Source organism: Colossoma macropomum, unplaced genomic scaffold (assembly GCF_904425465.1).
Source record: "Colossoma macropomum unplaced genomic scaffold, Colossoma_macropomum, whole genome shotgun sequence".
NCBI classification, from domain to species: Eukaryota; Metazoa; Chordata; class Actinopteri; order Characiformes; family Serrasalmidae; genus Colossoma; species Colossoma macropomum.
In genome coordinates, this window is record NW_023494800.1 from 6,811,592 (window position 1) to 6,829,815 (window position 18,224).

The 18,224-nt window shown below is 38.7% G+C and overlaps 1 protein-coding gene across 1 annotated transcript in view; it reads left to right on the forward strand.

Annotated features, from left to right (window-relative positions):
- Positions 1 to 4,455, forward strand: part of tbc1d13 (TBC1 domain family, member 13) — a 33,899-nt gene extending 29,444 nt beyond the window's left edge. Inside the window, exons 10-12 of the mRNA XM_036587687.1 lie at positions 267 to 427; positions 1,186 to 1,243; positions 2,559 to 4,455. Of these exons, the coding sequence (XP_036443580.1) occupies positions 267 to 427; positions 1,186 to 1,243; positions 2,559 to 2,624 (285 nt within the window). The 3' untranslated portion in view covers positions 2,625 to 4,455. The remainder of the gene's footprint in view (positions 1 to 266; positions 428 to 1,185; positions 1,244 to 2,558) is intronic.
- The last annotated feature ends 13,769 nt before the right edge of the window (positions 4,456 to 18,224 follow it).

The following is an 18,224-nucleotide window of genomic DNA, read 5'->3' on the forward strand; positions in this document are numbered from 1 at the left end:
GCGTTCTGCCAGCTGTTGATTTGTCTGTTCCAGTGTACTTCCAGCTTTCCAACGTTGCTCTTGTAAAGTGATCTTGGGTTTAAGAAGGGAACTTTAATATTATTATTATTAAGGTATTTTGCATGTATATGTGTTACATACATGTAGTAATATAATATATAATATGTGTAGTTTAATAAATTCTTTGTATGTGTAACAAACATAGCGGCATAAAATGAATTAAAACAAGGTTCCTGATTCTCCCTCTTTCCTCTCTCTCCCTCCAGCAAGAGCAGAACATAAAGCCACAGTACTTCACTTTCCGCTGGCTTACTCTGCTGCTCTCTCAGGAGTTCCTGCTGCCGGATGTTATCCGGATCTGGGATTCACTCTTTTCTGATCAGGATCGCTTTGACTTCCTCATCCTCGTCTGCTGCGCCATGTTAACGTAAGAGCCACACAATCAAAGCCGCCTTTGTTTCTGCTCTTTTCGCTACATAATTCATACATTTTCTTTCTGTTAATGCTGTGCTTCATTGTCTGGGTCTGTTCTTGAGCTTTGTAAAGCTACCTTGCACTAACACATTATTATTGTTGTTATTATTATTATAATTAGTAGTAGTAGTAGTAGTAGTATTAAAATCATTATTAACATTATTATTATTATTAATGTACTGGGGTTCAGCCTAATGTGTTGATTGTTAGGCAACAGTGTGTTCCCACATGCAATACTGTCCAAAAGTCTTAAGCAGCCAAGAAAACTACTTTAAAAACTATATTTTTGCCAGTAAAAGTAGTCTATATCATTAGAATAAATAAAAAAATCAACTTAAATATAGTAAAATGCAACAAAGATGTTTGGTTTTTAAAAAAGATATTAATATCTTGGTCAGACGAATACAGTTAGGTTTGGTTCCTGACTCTCACTGCACTCCAGCCGTTACATATGTTGGTTCATTTCCATCAGCAGCACCAGATTTAATTTAATGAAGTATTGATTAGACAAACTTGGTATTGTTACTGGGCAGGTTTGTAAATGCTGAAGCTATTTGTTTGTTTGAAATTGTTGTATCGTTATTGTTTTTATACAAAAATAAATGCTTACTGTCCAGATAAACATTTTACATCATTCTCTCAAATGACCTTTTGGACATTTGCACAGTGCTGTATTTTCACGTTTCTCATGCCCTGTTTTTATTTCTGCAGTTTGATCCGGGATCAGTTGCTAGCAGGTGACTTTACAATGAACATGAGATTACTCCAGGTACAGTGCACACACAAATGTACACACTTTTGCTTTCTTCACATGATTAACATATTATTAGGGGGCTTTGTAGAGTATAGATTAGAAGTATTGCTACAGGTTATATAGGTTTGTGTTAGATTATGGATTGGAAGTGTTGTTACAAGTGTTTAAATAAGTGTTTCACTGATACTGATACTGTATTGGTATCGGCACTGATACTGGCACTTAAACTCTGTATCGGTATCAGTGATGGGGATACCGATACCTATGACAGATACCACGCAGATACCAGATACCATTCTGACGTGTGCATGTGCACCAGTATTTTGGTGTTCAGAACAACGGAGCCGCTTACCTGAACAGCTGAGCAGCTTCTTTCAGTAATCACTCGTCTGCCGCTGTGTGGTCACTTACATGTTATTGAGAGCGGAAGGAACCGCCGGACTCTCAGTGCAATGATAGTATTTAGCCTTGATTTAGCCTTTTGCATAGCAGCCCGCTAGCCAGGCCTGTGCGCCCACTTTCTTTAGCATTTAATAAATCTAATCCAACAAGTAAATATCATCTAGCCAAGCCGAGTGTGTTTTATTTGTGATGCAGAACATAGATTTTACCAAACTAAAATATTTTAAAAATGTGATAGTATAATTATCAGGACTTATATGTGAGTTATGTTGGATAGAGTTAGTATCGGTATCAGTACTCGGTATCAGCCAACATTTAAAGGATCAGGTATCGGTACCGGAAGGGAAAAAGTGGTATCAGTGCATCTCTATTTTAAAGCAGTGGTTCTGAAACTGATGATCCCCTTTTTTTCCTCTACCCATGTGTGTTGTGAGAGTGAAAATGTGGACCTGAGTAACGGTTTGAGAACCACTGATGTACATTAGAGATTTGATTATAGATTACAAGCACACAGTCACACACCTTTTGATGTTTAGGAAAAATGAATCAGATTGTTTATCCATGTATTACAGTTGGCTTCTTCAGTCTGGCACTGAAACTATGAGGCTAACAATTAATAGAAGCTTATGTATATAAATATACAAAAGTATGAACAAAATTCAAGCTTCTTTTGTCTGTGTTAACAGATAACACTGTCAGAAACCACGTAAGCAAGTCTATTTGACATAAATTAACAACTCAACACGGTTTTGTGATGAGTGTGTGTTATTTTAGGCATGCAGTTTGCACAATGCTAATTGGTGGGCTATATGCTTCCGTTACTTGTTAGCTACATTAGCTTTATATCCACAGTACGAAACCAAAGAAACACCAAACATCTTGGCCAATTGACTACATAACCTGTGAATCTCTCTTGTTTGTCTGATAGGATTACCCCATATCTGACGTACACACCATCCTGATGAAGGCCAAGGAGCTGCAGGACAGCTCGTAGCCGCCACAGGGCGCTCCAGGGAGAGTAACCATGGTAACCGGTAACCAGGATGACAGCGGTGCCCCGTTGCACCCTGGGAGGGGAGGGATGCCACCTTTGCCATTGCAATTAAAGAGAACTTTAAGCCTCGGGCTGTCCCTCTCACAGTCAGACAGCGTTTGTGGTGGGTGGGGAGCAGCAGAGAGAGGGGGGCGACAGGGGGGGTTCCAGCTTTTTATTGCACTGAACACTTGAAAAATCAAACATATACATGGAGCAATGTAAACAACAACACTCACTAAACAGAGGCAAAGTCCTTAAGTGTCCATACGTACGAAACACTCCGTAAACTCCAAAAAAATGTGGCTTCTTTTCTTCTTTCTCAGATTTGAAATGAAGGGTTATTTTCCAGGTGTTTCTTAATTTTGATTGTTTTTTTATCAACCCAAGGTATTTGTTATGATCTTTTCTCTCTATTTTTCTCCTTCTTATTATTTTTCTTTTTGGAACAATTTACAGAGGTGTGCGTTTTTCTTCGGTTTTGTTGTTTCATCGTGGCTGTACTCGTGTGCTTGGAGAGAAGAAGCGTTTAAGGGGTTTGAACGCAGGGGCTGTGCCTTTTTTTTCTCTCCAAGATAGGAGCTGCCAGATAAACGACACCACAAACACACAACACAAAGTGCTCTTCTCGTGTCAGACAGGGAGTGGAGACGTTTATGCTAGCCTGCACAGCCAAGCCTATATTACTGGAAGCCAACACTATCTCCACAGCAATAGGGTTTATTATTAGTAGTATTATTATTATTATTATTTTTAACACATCCATGATTTCACCATTCACGTTCACTGTGTCACTGAAGTGAATCACTATTGTTTTACTGCATGCATGTGGCCAGTGTGCTGTTGTTTTTATCATTTCTCTCTGGTTCTGTAGCTGTTATAGATGAATATGGCTCATAATATAAACCAGACATGAATCAACAAGCTAAGCATGTCAGCCTGTAGTGAACTAACGTTTGCTTTTAGTCTCAGTGTTTACTAATCGCCTACTAATCACAGTCATGCGTTACTGTATACAGTAAGGCCTGATTTGAGCTGCTTCAGCATTGTTATTGGACGATGCAGGTTAACAGCACCGTCTTTCTTACCATCCTGTTGTCTTCGATGATTGTCTGCAAGACAGCAAAAGAATGTTTACAGTCTGTTTTATGTACATCCCGTCATAATTGATCTATCCATGCTCTACCCACAAATGCCGTGGACAGTCTTAACTGAATGCTGGCAAAAATCCTATTTAACCTAATTAGAGACTGTAGTGCACATTGGAGTCGCAACGTAATGCTGAGTTCGCAGTTTAAAATGCTCCCGAGCTCTGCTTTAGCTGTTACACACCTGAAAGGTCTGCATCTATCCCAACACACGTGTTCACGCACACACAGTCAGTCGTATGCAAAAGTTTGGGCACCCCTGGTCAAATGATGTTGTGTTGATTTTCTAAGTGAAAGTAAGTTAACACATCCTCTATAGAGAACACACTGCTGTACATTTTAACATTCAACCTCAAATATCAACCAATTAGTCTAACATGAACTTGTTTTGTACAAGAAATTAGCACATAATGGTGGCAAATTAAGCATAATGTGTCTGCAGTGTGTTCTTTTTTTTAAGCTTGCGAGTGGACCATTGTATTTTGTTTATTCTTTATTCTTTATTTGGATCCCTATTAGCTTGGTTGCTAGTCTTCCTGGGTTCCACGCAAGAGCAGTTACAATAAAAACATCTTTAAAATCATCCTGTATCATAAACGAGACAAAAAAACAAACAAAACTCAAGAATAAATCTAGTACATCAATAAATCAAAAATTAATAATACCACAATAACGTCTATATGAGGTTCATCAAATTTTGTTTAAATAACTTAAAACAAAATTAAATTAAAATCTACTTATAATCTGTTTGATGTTTGTAGGGAGCATATTCCAAGCTAAAGAACAGTTTTCTTCATACAATTTGATTGTGGACTTGGTACCACCAACTGACCTGACTCACTTGAAGTGACAAGACAAAAATGACAAAAGCCTGAAAATACTAGTTTTTCCACAAAAAAAAGTTGGTGTATTATTATTTCTAATAACATTATGCACAAATAACAGAAGACTAAACTTCAGTTTAGCCTCCACATGTAACCATGATAATCGTTTACGCATGAAGAGCTAATCTGGCTGCTCTGTTCTGTACAATTAAATATTTCTAGAGGCAAAATATAGTTTTTACAAAGCTTGTATTAATATTGCAGCTGTTTGGAAACATTTTACATTTTGTTCTTATAATTAGGTCAGTAATTTTTCCATTAGTTTTTATTATAAAGTGCCATCGACAGGCCACTACAGACCACTTGCTTCCCCTCAGCGTTGGCCCCAGGACACCCAGAGGGTTGTGGTCCACAGTCCAGTGGTTGAGAAAAGCTGCTGTACATGATGAGTTAACTTATTTTCACTTAAAAAGCACAACAAAACATCATTTGAGCAGGGGTGTTTAAACATTTACATACGACTGACTGTAAATATCATTTGAAATGATGTATTCTGAATGTACGTTCTCTGTATCCTCTAGCTAGGATAGCATAAAGCAGTATTTTTCATTTTAGATGTTGTGTTTATCATAAGCTGTTTTCACACCAAGTTTTAAAGTACTGAAGCTTTCACATCAAGTCCTATGCAGACACTCAGTCCCATTCTGCTAAAAAGTTCTCACAGGAGCTACAGCGCTGTGTAAACGTGGCCTGGTTCCAGATTAGACGAGCAAACCAACTACTGTGAAAGACACCGTTACAGTTAAAGGCTTTTTTTTAAAACCTTTTAATTTTCTGTCTGTAAAACACAGACTGATTGTGAGAAGGCCTTATGGTTTTGTTAGCCCTCTGGTGGTGAACAAGAAGCTGCAAAATGTCCATAGTTTTGAAAATTATCAATAATTTTTTCAGTATTTCTGCATTTTTTTTAAAAAATTGCTAATCATCCCAACTCGCTAGTTGTGCGCCACAGTTTCTAGGTTGAATGAGACTTTATGTTAAGCTTGTCCAAACTAACCACGATAACTGCAGAAGAACGTATCTGTGGGCGGAGCTTGGACAGATCAGTTGAAACTGGTTGATCATAGTCTATGGAATTATGGAATTAAATCACATGAATATGGAAATTAGACGTTGTCCGCCATGTTGTTCGAGCAATTATAAGAAACTAATTATTGTTGTACTTAAAAATGCAGCTCACGGTTTGTTAAAGGGAAATTCCACCAATATTTTGAAATTTCGACATTATTTAGTCACTGACATAGACGGCATTACACAAAGTCATTCAGAGTAATTTGGTGTGAAAGGATGCATTGTAGAGAAACTTCTCGACTCAATTTCTTTACAGTGGTGGTGAGAGGAACCAGGGGTCATGATGTCTACAATGCAAATATAGCCATTTTATTTACCCTCCCAACCAACCAGTGAACCTCCACATGACCTCTGAGTTTTTGTGATGTTGATAAGGATAAAATAGTGGTAAATCTGGAAAAAATACATTTTCTTCCAGCACTGTTTTGCTTTCTAATGTCCTGCCTGTACCTCTCCACCATGAATGTATATTTAAACAATATGGTTTAGGCAAAAACCTCAGAACTATTGTAAAACTATCACTGCATTTTCATGCACTTAGTAATCCGTTCATAATCGGATTTCTGCAGTTATCTGATTGTTTAAATGGTCATGTAAACAGTATACTCTGAAATCTGATTAAGAAATCTGATAAATAGAGCTGGATTTTAGCTCAGCAATCAGATTTCTTAGTGCATATGAACTCTTACTCTGATTTCTTTCGGATTTCTCAGTCTGTGCATGTGTGAAAACAGACTGCGGTACCGGAAATAAGCGAGCAGCATCAGCGTGAGACGCAGCAAAACACTTTTGGAGCGATGCTGAAAACAACTACATGCTTGATGAAATGAAGGATTTAAATATTCTTCATCTTCTAGATGATATTTGTTCATAGTTTTAGGTGTCAAAAGTGTTCAAAGTGTTTGTTCTTTAAAAAAAAAAAAAAATGAAAAAAATCGTGGCATGAAGTTTGAGTTTTACCTTACATTTATGTCAGGTCGTCTTCTGTGAGTTTATTGGCTGGTTGCAAAGCAGAAACCTGATTACTGCCTGATTCACGTAGACCCAGAGTTTCCCCATTATCTGATTACTCAAGTGCATGTAAATACGTTGATCGGATTACTGACAATCTGATTTTCTGCAGTTATCGGATTATTAAGTGCATGTCAAAGCACTCTGTCACTCTATGCATCGGACAGTGTATTCATAAACATTTCATGTTATAACATTCTGTGAGGGAGCTTTCAGAGCCGTTAAACTCTTCAGATGTCTGGTTCCTTTCATTGCCATTGTAAACAAATCGGACTGAGCATGTTTCTCTAGAAGGGAGCATTTCACACCAAACCACTCTGAATGACTTTGTTAACATTCTAACTAATTAAACAGTTACATGTTTTTTTTTAATCAGTGGGATTCCCCTTTAAGGTGAATGTGTCGAGCCCATTTGGTTTCCAAGAACTGTTGTAGCAGAAGGTTTTATTGTGGTATGATTTTCTCTCTCTCTGTCTTTTATGTCTATTATGATTATTTTAACACTAAAAGTGTTTTGGGGAAACTGGACTTTATGGAGTGGAGGATGTGGGTGTTTTTTTTTGTTTTTTTTTCTTCTTATTGTAAAAGTATTGTTTATGTATTAACCCATGTTAAAGTATGTGTTAGCTTATTAATCTCATTATCATATTTTATGTTCAGTCACTATTCACATCCATCTTTGTTTCATGTTAATCAAACTGTATCTGTGTGTTTTATTTGTGAGAGAAATGCGATCAAAGCCAACTTTGAATGAGTTTCCTGACTGCAGTTTCATTTCAGCTCGAGTTTAGGGCCGTACGAAATCCATTAAACATACATTTTTTTTATATATGTAGTCAGGCTATCTGTGTCTGGCCAGTTGGGCGTTTATCTCCAAGTCAGAGGCGTTTCCCTCACGCTTCTCCACGCTGAACTCTTTCATTGCGTTAATGCGTTTGTAAGGCGTTGTTGCCAGGCCAGCCAGGCTGATAATCACTCATATCAGCTTCAGGCCTCAGCAGGTTTGAGTAGCAGTTGTGCTCAGCATTTTTCTTAAACGCACTGCCACCTTTCTGTGCAGTTTTCCCCCCTCACTTAACACCACTACAGTCAGCAGCTTGTGACCGAAAATAAATAAATAAGCAAATAAACAAACCAGCAGAATGATGATTTGTAAATTATGCTTACAACGTAACATTGTGCTTTAGAAAAGCCTTGAAGGGGAATTCCACCACTTTTTAAAATTGTATAAACTCATTTACAGTCAGTCAGTTTCTCTAAAAGCTTTTAAAAGTTAGTAAAATTCCCTTTTAAGCTACGTTCACATGAACTTTACTTTCCAGTGAAAAGAGACCTTTAAAGCAGGGCTGTCCAGTTTTACCCACATATGGCTGTTATGGCTGCAAGTTTTTATACCACGCAAGCTGGAGCACACCTGATTCCACTTGTTTCATCAGTCTTCAAACATTTCATCATGTGTGTTCCTACTTTGCTGGAATGAAAACCTGCAACAACACCGGCCCTTTGTGGATAAGACTGGATATCTCTGCTTTGTAAGCCTCAATGTGTTATGCTGTACATGTCCAGTACTATTAAACTATGCTGTAAACTAAGCTGAACACCTTATTCTTGTTGAAAATAGACAGAATTCCTCTGCTAGTAAGTTGCGCATCAAATGGTTGCTCTCGCTTGTCGATCGTCTTATTTTCTTTAGGACTGACCCCACTGCAACCATGTGACCATCACAGTGCAACAATGACAACCTACTAATAGAGGGATTTTAACTATTTGCCATGTTTTTTTTATAATAAACTAAACATTTACACTTGGTTTGTACATCGTTGCTAAGGCGTATGGGACATGTATACTTCTGTAACGCATAGAAGTCTTAACAGTCACAATTCCCTTGAAAGTAATAGGTTAAAAAATAAAAGGTTTCATTAGCATAAAATGGCTGTTGGGCATATTTGCTTCAAGTTATTAAAGTGTCTTTCTTGGTGTGACCTCACAACAAAGGGATAAAATGCATGGGGTTTGGCTTTATTTTCAAGATAGCACTGCTATGTTAGTGTGTGATTGATTAGTCTATATATATATATATATATATATGTATGTATGTGTGTGTGTGTGTGTGTGTGTGTGTGTTTGTGTGTACTGCAAACCAACAAAATTCAAGAGTGTTAATAAGGTTTGTCCCCATTTGCTGCAGTAACACCCTGGGAGGGGTAGGCCTTATATCGGAACATTGCTGTGAGGATTTGATTGAGCATCAACTCAACCCAAAGATACTGGATGGAGCTCTATCACTCCAGAGAACACAGTTCCACAGCTCCACTGCTCCACAGTCCAATGCTGGGAGGCTTTATACCCCTCTAGCTGATGCTTGGTATTGGGCATGGTGACCTTAGGCTCATGTGCAGCTGCTTCAGAGCATCCCTTTCTATTGGTCGATGCTTTTCTATGGAGATTATACAAGCTGTATATGTGCAGTTGTGTCAGCAAGGGGTGACCTTTAGAATTAGAAGGCTGTCTGGATATTTATGGACATACAGTGTATATATGAGTGCCTTGTTCTTAGATTAAATGGTTTGTGTGTTGTAGCTTTGTGTATTATAATAGAGCATCACCGTAGTGTTGGTGATTAGTGATGACATCCAAAGAATGTTTGTCTGTGGAGGCTGGAGGTCAAGGAGAATGAACAAGTAGGACAAAACTAAAGCCATGATTGAAATGGATCCCTGTTTGCATTTTTTGGCATTACGAATGTCTAACTTTTGTAATCATAAAATCTGTAAAATCATAAAATTCCAGAGTGAGTTTGAGGGCACTACATTCTCCTACAATGCATTCGTAATTTCTAGTAAACACTGTAGGTCACTACGGCAGCTGAACATGGACCTACGTGCATTGCAAGTCTTGTGTTACTAAAGAGGGGACAGAGGAACATCAGCTAACACAGCAGTTCTCAAACTTTTTTAGGCCTTCTTTGTGGACAGTAAGTGCCGCAGCAAAAACAGCCCGTTTCAAATTGTTTCTGTGATGTCCTGAGAACAAACTCATTGATATATTGACCTATAACAGTTTAGCTCCGCCCATTCACAGTGAAGTTATAAGGAGAGTTTCAGCTCTGAGCAGAGCCGGTTTATGAGGAGTCTGGCCACTTCCTATTTCCCCTGTTACATCAAAAACAGGACTGGAAAACACCAGAGGGCGTCCGCGAGTGAGTCCTCAATGAATGGGAGTAAATGGAGCTAAATGGCTAAAAATGAAAAGTTAAAATTGTTTCTAATCACTCACCCAGAACTTTCCTTTAATTTTAGACGGTAGAAGAATGTATTGCATTAAAAAAGGCAAAGAAAACTTACCTCTATGTTTCCTTTTATCTACAACAAATGGGTTTGGGGCAGCAGGACACTAGCGTTATTGCTACTGAGTGCTGATCGGTTGGCGAGTGGAGTAGCTCATTGGCTCTTCGGGCTCACTGACGTTGTGAACGTGCGTGAGGCGCTGCTTTAAACTCCTATAACTCGAGTTTAAAAGCGCTCAGAAATATAACAGTGATGTTAAATGATGTTTCATACGGTTCTGTGTTCAAGAAATGAATGTATTCTTTTACATTAAATATGTTGAAGCAGTTATAAACTATGATTTTGCTCAAATGCTTCATATTAACCGATTCATTTTGGATTCGCTTGGGAGCGCCCTCTAGTGTTTGAGGAACACAGAAGACATTACAGAGTGGTAATTCTCCTCTCTACGAGTTGAGCACTTTTAGAATGAGGCAAAACACAGGGCAACCAATCAGAAGACAGATTGTTTTACATATATCTATGTGTTTAACACACGGTGGCGCAGTGGGTAGCGCTGTCACCTCACAGCAAGAATGGCCTGGGTTCGATTCCCAGCCAGGCGACAAGGGTCATTTCTGTGTGGAGTTTGCCTGTTCTCCCCGTGTCTGCGTGGGTTTCCTCCCACAGTCCAAAAACATGCGGTCAGGCCAACTGGACATGGTAAATTGCCCCTAGGTGTGAATGTGTATGTCTGTCTGTCTGCCCTGCGATGGATTGGCGACCTGTCCAGGGTGTATCCTGCCTTCCGCCCAATGACAGCTGGGATAGGCTCCAGCACCCCACCGTGACCCAGAAGGATAAGCGGTTTAGATGATGTATGTATGGATGTAAGTGTGTTTAATTCGACAGGGTAAAGAAGGGCTGAAAAATGGCATGTATGAAATGAAGTGATCATTTTTGGTACACAAAAATACACCAATGTTATAAATGGATCTCAATGGGAAAAAGTAAAATACTAGAAAAATGTAGGAGATGGGCCCTTTAAATGGCCAGAGTGAGTGCTGGGATGAAAGAAAGGTCAGTCGTTGTTTGATTGTGGACTGTTGATACGGCCTGTGCTTAGTTACTATCAGTGACGTGTCCACTTTATATCAGAGGCTTTAAGAACTGAAGCTGCTCCTCCTCGCTCGTCTGTTTTCACTGTCCAGAGTAAAAGCCAAAGACTTAGATCATCTCTCTCTCTCGCTCTCTCTCCGTCTCTCCCTGTGCCCCCTTCCTGCAGTTCTCCTCCTACTCATCCTCCTCAGGACGGTTGCGTAACTCCGTTCTCTCTCAGTGTGAGATTGCAAACACATGGCGCTGAGTGTTTTTACAGAGAGTTGGGTTCTAGAGCAGTGAGGTCAGTGTGACTCTGAAGGAGAGAGGGAGGGAGGGATGTGGGGGTGGAGAAGTACGACAGTTGTACACTATATTCCTGAACATTTTAGCTAAATGTTAAAAAAAAAAAGAGTGAAGAGAAAAGAAGCAACACTGTGCTATTAGATACAGAAGCGTTGGCCCTTCTTCAGCAATGCCATAACCATCTGTAGCCGGGGGTCCGAGACCACATAGCTGACCTTTCTCTCTTTCTCTCTGTAAGACCCCCCCCCCTTTCCCTCTTCACTCAGCACAATACTAGCCAGTATGGGCATCTGTTAGCTGATGTAACAGTTGGCATTTAGTGATCTCCTCTAAGGTCCGATCCCGTTTCTTATTTTTACCCCTACCCCTTGTTTTCGAGTGTCTCCTTGCCCCTTGGAACTGAGTTGTAAGATGTAGTGGTTGAAATCTTCCCCTACTTTTATTTGACAACTCTCAAATTAAAAAGAGCATTACTGCATTAACAGCTACGAGCGCTGCTCTGTAGACGACCCTGCCAGTCTGCAGTGACAGCAGAGGAGGGTAAAGTTCAGCTCCTCACTGCTGGGCTTTAGTTACATTTAGGGCATCATATGCCTTAAAAGAGGGGGACAATTATTTATTATCACCCAACTCTAATTCTTCTGTGATATGAAGCTGAAGTCTTGTTTGAACTTTCCCATTCCACCTTAAATGGAGCAGCATTTGTGACGCCCGAGGTGCCAGAATGTAACTGCTGCACCATTTAAGGTGGAACAGGAATTTTAGCTAGCTAGCTACCGAGACTTCAGCATACTGCTAGAGACTTTAAAGCTACTTTTAAACTACTTTTATGCTTGTTATGAAGAAAAGGACCATAATACACTGAAACAACATTAAACTAAGATAATACAGTGGTTATCGTAATTTTTTAACTGAGAAAATTCTCACATTTGTGGGTTTCTTTGGTCGCTTGTGCCGCCATGTTGCCAGTTTTTCTTTTTTTCTCATAACACTGTTTGGAGTGTGACTCTGAAAAACCTCTGTTTGGAGGGGCTATATGGCTTCGAACTACCACTGTATCTCAGCAACAATCGGGCCACCCTACCCCTAGACGAGAACGTGCAAAACGGAGGGCTAAGGGCTAAGCGGTGGGGAAAACTGAGTATGATTGTTGTGATGGAACTTGCGGTTGTTTAGTGTTCTTTAAAGCTGCATTATGTAGGTTTTTTGTTAAAACAGAAGGAATCCAGTTACTGAATTGGTTTAAAATATGCTGTGAGTGCGCTGCTGCGAGTCGCCCTTTAAAGCCTGAAATAACCATTTAAAAGTCAGATGCGTCGGTTCAGGACCACGTCGTACATCTTTAATATTATTAAATTATTATATTAATACGCAAACATACGTCACATGCACAGGTTCAAATAGAAGGTCCGGCTCCATGCTCAGGTCTACAGAATTAGCACAATACTGATGAAGTTATGATGACGGTAGTAGATAATTCACTCACATCCTCAGAAGACACGTCCTTCACCAAGGATGGGTTGTCTTTAAATTCTCTCTCAGTGCACTCGCAATCGTCAGATTCATCCACTCAGGGGAGGGGAAGTTACAAAATGTTGTTCCACATGTCGCAAACACCTACACAGTTCCACCAGAGAGGTCTCCAAATCCCCAAAACTTAGCATAGTGTAAGTACTGACAGTGTCCATTATGTGGTCAGAAAAGCATTTTATGACGTAATCACAATAACAATCACATACCGTCACAATAGAAGAACCCATTTTGGTGCTATATAGAACCCTTTTCAAAAAGCTTCTATACAGAACCATCTACAGCACGTTCTCCATTAAATTGAAGAACGCTTTCACAATGCAAAGGACTTTTTAATCATGCAGAGGGTTCTTTGAGTGTTCATGGTTCGATATAGAGCCATGAACACTCAAAGAACCATCTTTTTTTAAAGAGCATTTTAATTTACTGATGAGAGAATCAGCTTATTTTGCTGCTACAGCAGAAATGTTCCTCTTTAGCAGTGTGAAGATGCAAGTTTGCACAGCTGTGCTGGTTGGAGGACATCAGATTCCACATGTTTCTTTCTGCATTACAAATATTAGAGCTTGAAACATTTATCAGAATCTGGCAGGACTTCAGGGTCAGGGTCACGCATAATTTTACATTCGGTTTTCTCATAGCCAAATCTCACTTCTTCAACAGATTTTACTCTGCTTTAGTTTCTCTCCTTTAAAAGATTTTACTCTGCTTTAGTTTCTCTCCTTTAACAGATTTCACTCTGCTTTAGTTTCTCTCCTTTAACAGATTTTACTCTGCTTTAGTTTCTCTCCTTTAACAGATTTCACTCTGCTTTAGTTTCTCTCCTTTGAAAGATTTTACTCTGCTTTAGTTTCTCTCCTTTAACAGATTTCACTCTGCTTTAGTTTCTCTTCTTTGAAAGATTTTACTCAGCATTTACCTGCTTTGGTTTCTCTCCTTTAACAGATTTTACTCTGCTTTAGTTTCTCTCCTTTAACAGATTTTACTCTGCTTTAGTTTCTCTCCTTTAACAGATTTTACTCTGCTTTAGTTTTTCTCCTTTAACTGATTTTACTCTGCTTTAGTTTCTCTCCTTTAACAGATTTTACTCTGCTTTAGTTTCTCTCCTTTAACAGATTTTACTCTGCTTTAGTTTCTCTCCTTTAACTGATTTTACTCTGCTTTAGTTTCTCTCCTTTAACAGATTTTACTCTGCTTTAGTTTTTCTCCTTTAACAGATTTTACTCAGCATTTACCTGCTTTGGTTTCTCTCCTTTAACAGATTTTACTCTGCTTTGGTTTCTCTCCTTTAACAGATTTTACTCAGCATTTACCTGCTTTGGTTTCTCTCCTTTAACAGATTTTACCTGCTTTATTTTCTCTCTTTCAACAGATCTTACTCTGCTGTTTGTTCAGGCCTGATTAGAGCTCTAGCAGAGATACAGTAGTAAAGTACATGTAGAACCATCCTTTTCTTAGTTCACCAAAGGAACAGGATTAAATGTGAGAGACGTGTAGATCGTGACATTCACTCTAATCCATCAGTTAATAATTCATGCTCTCATGTTGTGATGAAGAGATGAGAGAGGAAAACAGGGCTTACAGAGTCAGGATTAGAGAATCCTTCAGTGCCAGGTAAAGGCATTCTTTCAGGGTCTGTAAGTGACGCCAAAACGTTTTCCCCTTAAAGGGCCAATATCACGGAAAAATTAGCTGATTTTTTTATTACTTCTGATTGTAGTATGTAAAGACTACGCTGCAAAAAAGTCTGTTTCATTGTTATGATTTCTTAAAAACACTTTATTTATGTACGTCCGTCTATTCAGCCTGCATCAGTTTAGCCCCGTCCATTCATAATAGTTATAAGGAGTGTTTGAGCCTAGACTGCTTAATGAATGAAGCAATTAAAGCAGAGATCAATTACATCAGTCTTAAAGGCACAATAATGAAAAAGTCTGTTTAGTTCTGAGGGAACAGTGCAGTTGGAAAGTGGTAGTAGATGGGCCTCAAGCTCAGTTGTTACCTTAGAGAAGAGCAGAATTGTAGCTCTACATTGTGAACTCCAGAACAGCTGCAGTGGCAACTTGCTCGTTTCCTCGTCTGCTGATCGTCTGAGATCGCCTTGTGCCTTTGGTCGCTTAACATGGCAAGAAAACTTTGACAGGAAAGGGCCGTTAGACTTACATGCAGATGAACCAATCGCAGACCGTTGTTTCAGTCTCGCTTACTAGCTTTTAAACACCTTAAAGAAAGCTTACATAGCTTTTAAATAGGTAATGTTGCGAACTAAACAAGCTTTTTTTCACTCCAGTAACTATACAGTTGCATGCAAAAGTTTGTGCGCCCCAGGTCAAGTGATGTTTTGTTGTTTTTCTAAGTGAAAATAAGTTAAAACAGTTTGTTTTTATGTACAGTTACTGTTTGTTTCCTGACTTCAACATATTAGGGAAAAATATGGCCTGTGCAAAAGTTATAGCACATTTAATATCTTATTTATTCCCAACATATTCATCTCAGTAAATAAATAGAAATTGTGCTCTTTAATGCTGTATTTAAGTTTGTACCCTGTACAGGCTGTGTTAACTTACTTTCACTTCGAAAATCAACAATACATGTCATTTGACTGGGGGTGTTCAGACCTTTGCATATGACAGTATCTTTCCGAAAAGCAAACTTCTATATAGTGCTATTCAGTTCCTCTGTTGAATGCAGAGAAAATGGAATAATAATCAAGTTTTTCTGCTGCAGTGCTTGTTTTATTGAAACAATATAGTGTTATTAATGATTAGTGAAGGCCCCCATAGAAAACTTGGTTTTGAATCAAGCTGTGGTGCTGGATGATGTTGAGTGATGTGCAGTGCCCCCAGCTGTTGTATTTTGACCTTATGAACCTCTTATGTCTTTAAAGCTGTCTTATTAAGTGCACATCAACACATTCTTACTGTTTGGATCATTTATTTCTCAGCCTTAGAGGGCACCGATTTTTCATAATTCAATGGTTAAAATGTGTGTCAGTCAGAGCGGTTTGGTGTGAAATGATTCATTGTAGAGAAACCCATATATATATATATGCCCTGTGATGGACTGGCAACCTGTCCAGGGTGTTTGATGCCTTCCACCCAATGACTGCTGGGATGAGCTCCAGCACTCTCCGCAACCCAGTAGGATAAGCAGCTTAGAAAGTGTGTGTGTGTATATATATAACCATTTCGTGTTCATAACCATTTCAAATTCATAACCATTTCGTGAGGGAGCTTTTAGAGCTATTAAACTCTTCAGACATCTGGTTCCTATCACCACCACTGTGAACAATTCTGGCTCGGTAAGTTTCTCTAGAACGAAGCATTTCACACCAAACCACTCTGAATGACTTTGTTTACATCTTAACCATTTAATTACGCTGAACTTTTAAAATCCGGGGTCAGGGTTTGCCATTATTAAAACGCAGAAAATAGAACTAATAGCTAAAAACAAACCGCTTGGCAACAGCGACACCACTGTACGCATTAAATCATTCATGTAATGCTCATTATTAAATGTATTGTGAAAAAGTATCACACAACACAACACAAAATGTCCAAACACTTTCACACTTCTTCCCATCGTATCCCAAATGTAGTCGATCAGCCAAGACATGTCTGGTGTCTGATTTTGCTTTTTCAGTTAGTGAAGGACTTTGTTTGCATCTTAACCATTTAATTATGCAGAATATTTTTGAAAAATCAGTGGAATTCCCCTTTAAGTGTATGTGTAAGTGGATGGAAAAATGCTGGTCATTTTTATGTTTTATTATAAAGATTACAGTACAACGTTTGAGCATCTGGCACCAGTTTATTTCATTACAATGTTTGATTGTATGTGTTTTTATTGGGTTTGGGTGAGGAGGGGATTTAAATGATAATAATAACAGCCTCTGTTGCTTTACTGTCATTTAACAAACATTCTGGTCGCTGTAATTTAACTTTTGAATTGTAACTTTGTATATTAACCCTTGTGTGGTGTTGATGTTGTTGTTACTCAGTGGTCTGGTGGACCCACCACATTATTGGCCTTTTAAATCAATAAAGCCATAACAGTTTATGTAAAAATACCAGATGTTTAAAATATCACAAGTGGTCAGCATAGGGTTCTCCTTTAGCAGCTGTAGCCAGTCAGCAGCCTGTCCATGTTGTCCACCCTCACACACATATATAGAAACACAGACACTAACAGCAGGCCATGTAGGAGGAGAACAGAGTGAAGGACACAGCACCTCCACACTTTTACTCCCCGCGGGTTCAGCCCAACACCACGTGTGTAATATAAATGTGTGGGGGGTGAACAGAGTGAAGACACTGAAAATGGGTTATTTTATATGTTCTTCACAGAAAATGAGCAAAGGCCAAAAATCTGAGGTTGAAATAATAATAAATGACATAATTTTTTTCTTTTGGTAAACATTGAAAATAGGTCCCACAGACCCCGAACACCACACAAGGGTTAATCAGTGGATGTAGAGGAAGAAATGATGTAGCGTTTTTGAAGAAATAAATAATCCACTCGCTCCTTTTACGTCCCTCGCATTTATATATTTCATGTCATGTGTGTTTAACCTCCTTGAGTGTGTGAGCCTCAGTGTGGGTTTCTGTGAGTGTGTGTGTGTGTGTGTGTGTGTGTGTGTGTGTGTGTGTGTGTGTGGTTTGTGTTTTTTCCTTTTTCTTTTATTTGCATGTGGAAAGGTTTTGTATAAACAGACATAGATCTTAGTGTTGAAGTTATCTATCTGTTTTTACAGTGTTTGCATTATGCACAATAAATATTACAACCATGATCCCTGTTTCTGCTGTGTCTTCTTCACTTTCTTCTTCTCCATCTTTTACATCATTCCAGCCATCTTTTCTCACTTCACTCCACCTCTAGCGCTTTTCCACCTCTTTCTTTTCTTCTGCCACTTTTGCTCTTTTTTAGGAGTCTCCTCTATATAAAGAGCCAAATACATAGTCATGTTCAAAAGTTGGAACACTTCCTGTCAAACGACATTTAGTTGATTTTCTAGGTGAAAATAAGTTAACACATCCTCCACAGAGACACACTTAGATATGACATTTTTCTGCACAATTTCTACAACCCCAATTCCAAAGAAGTTGGGGCGCTGTGTAAAATGTAAATAAAAACAAAATACAATGATGTGCAAATCATTTAAACCCTATATTTCATTGCAAATAGTACAAAGACAATATATCAAATGTTGAAACTGAAAAAATGTGTTTTTTTTTTTAATATTTGCCC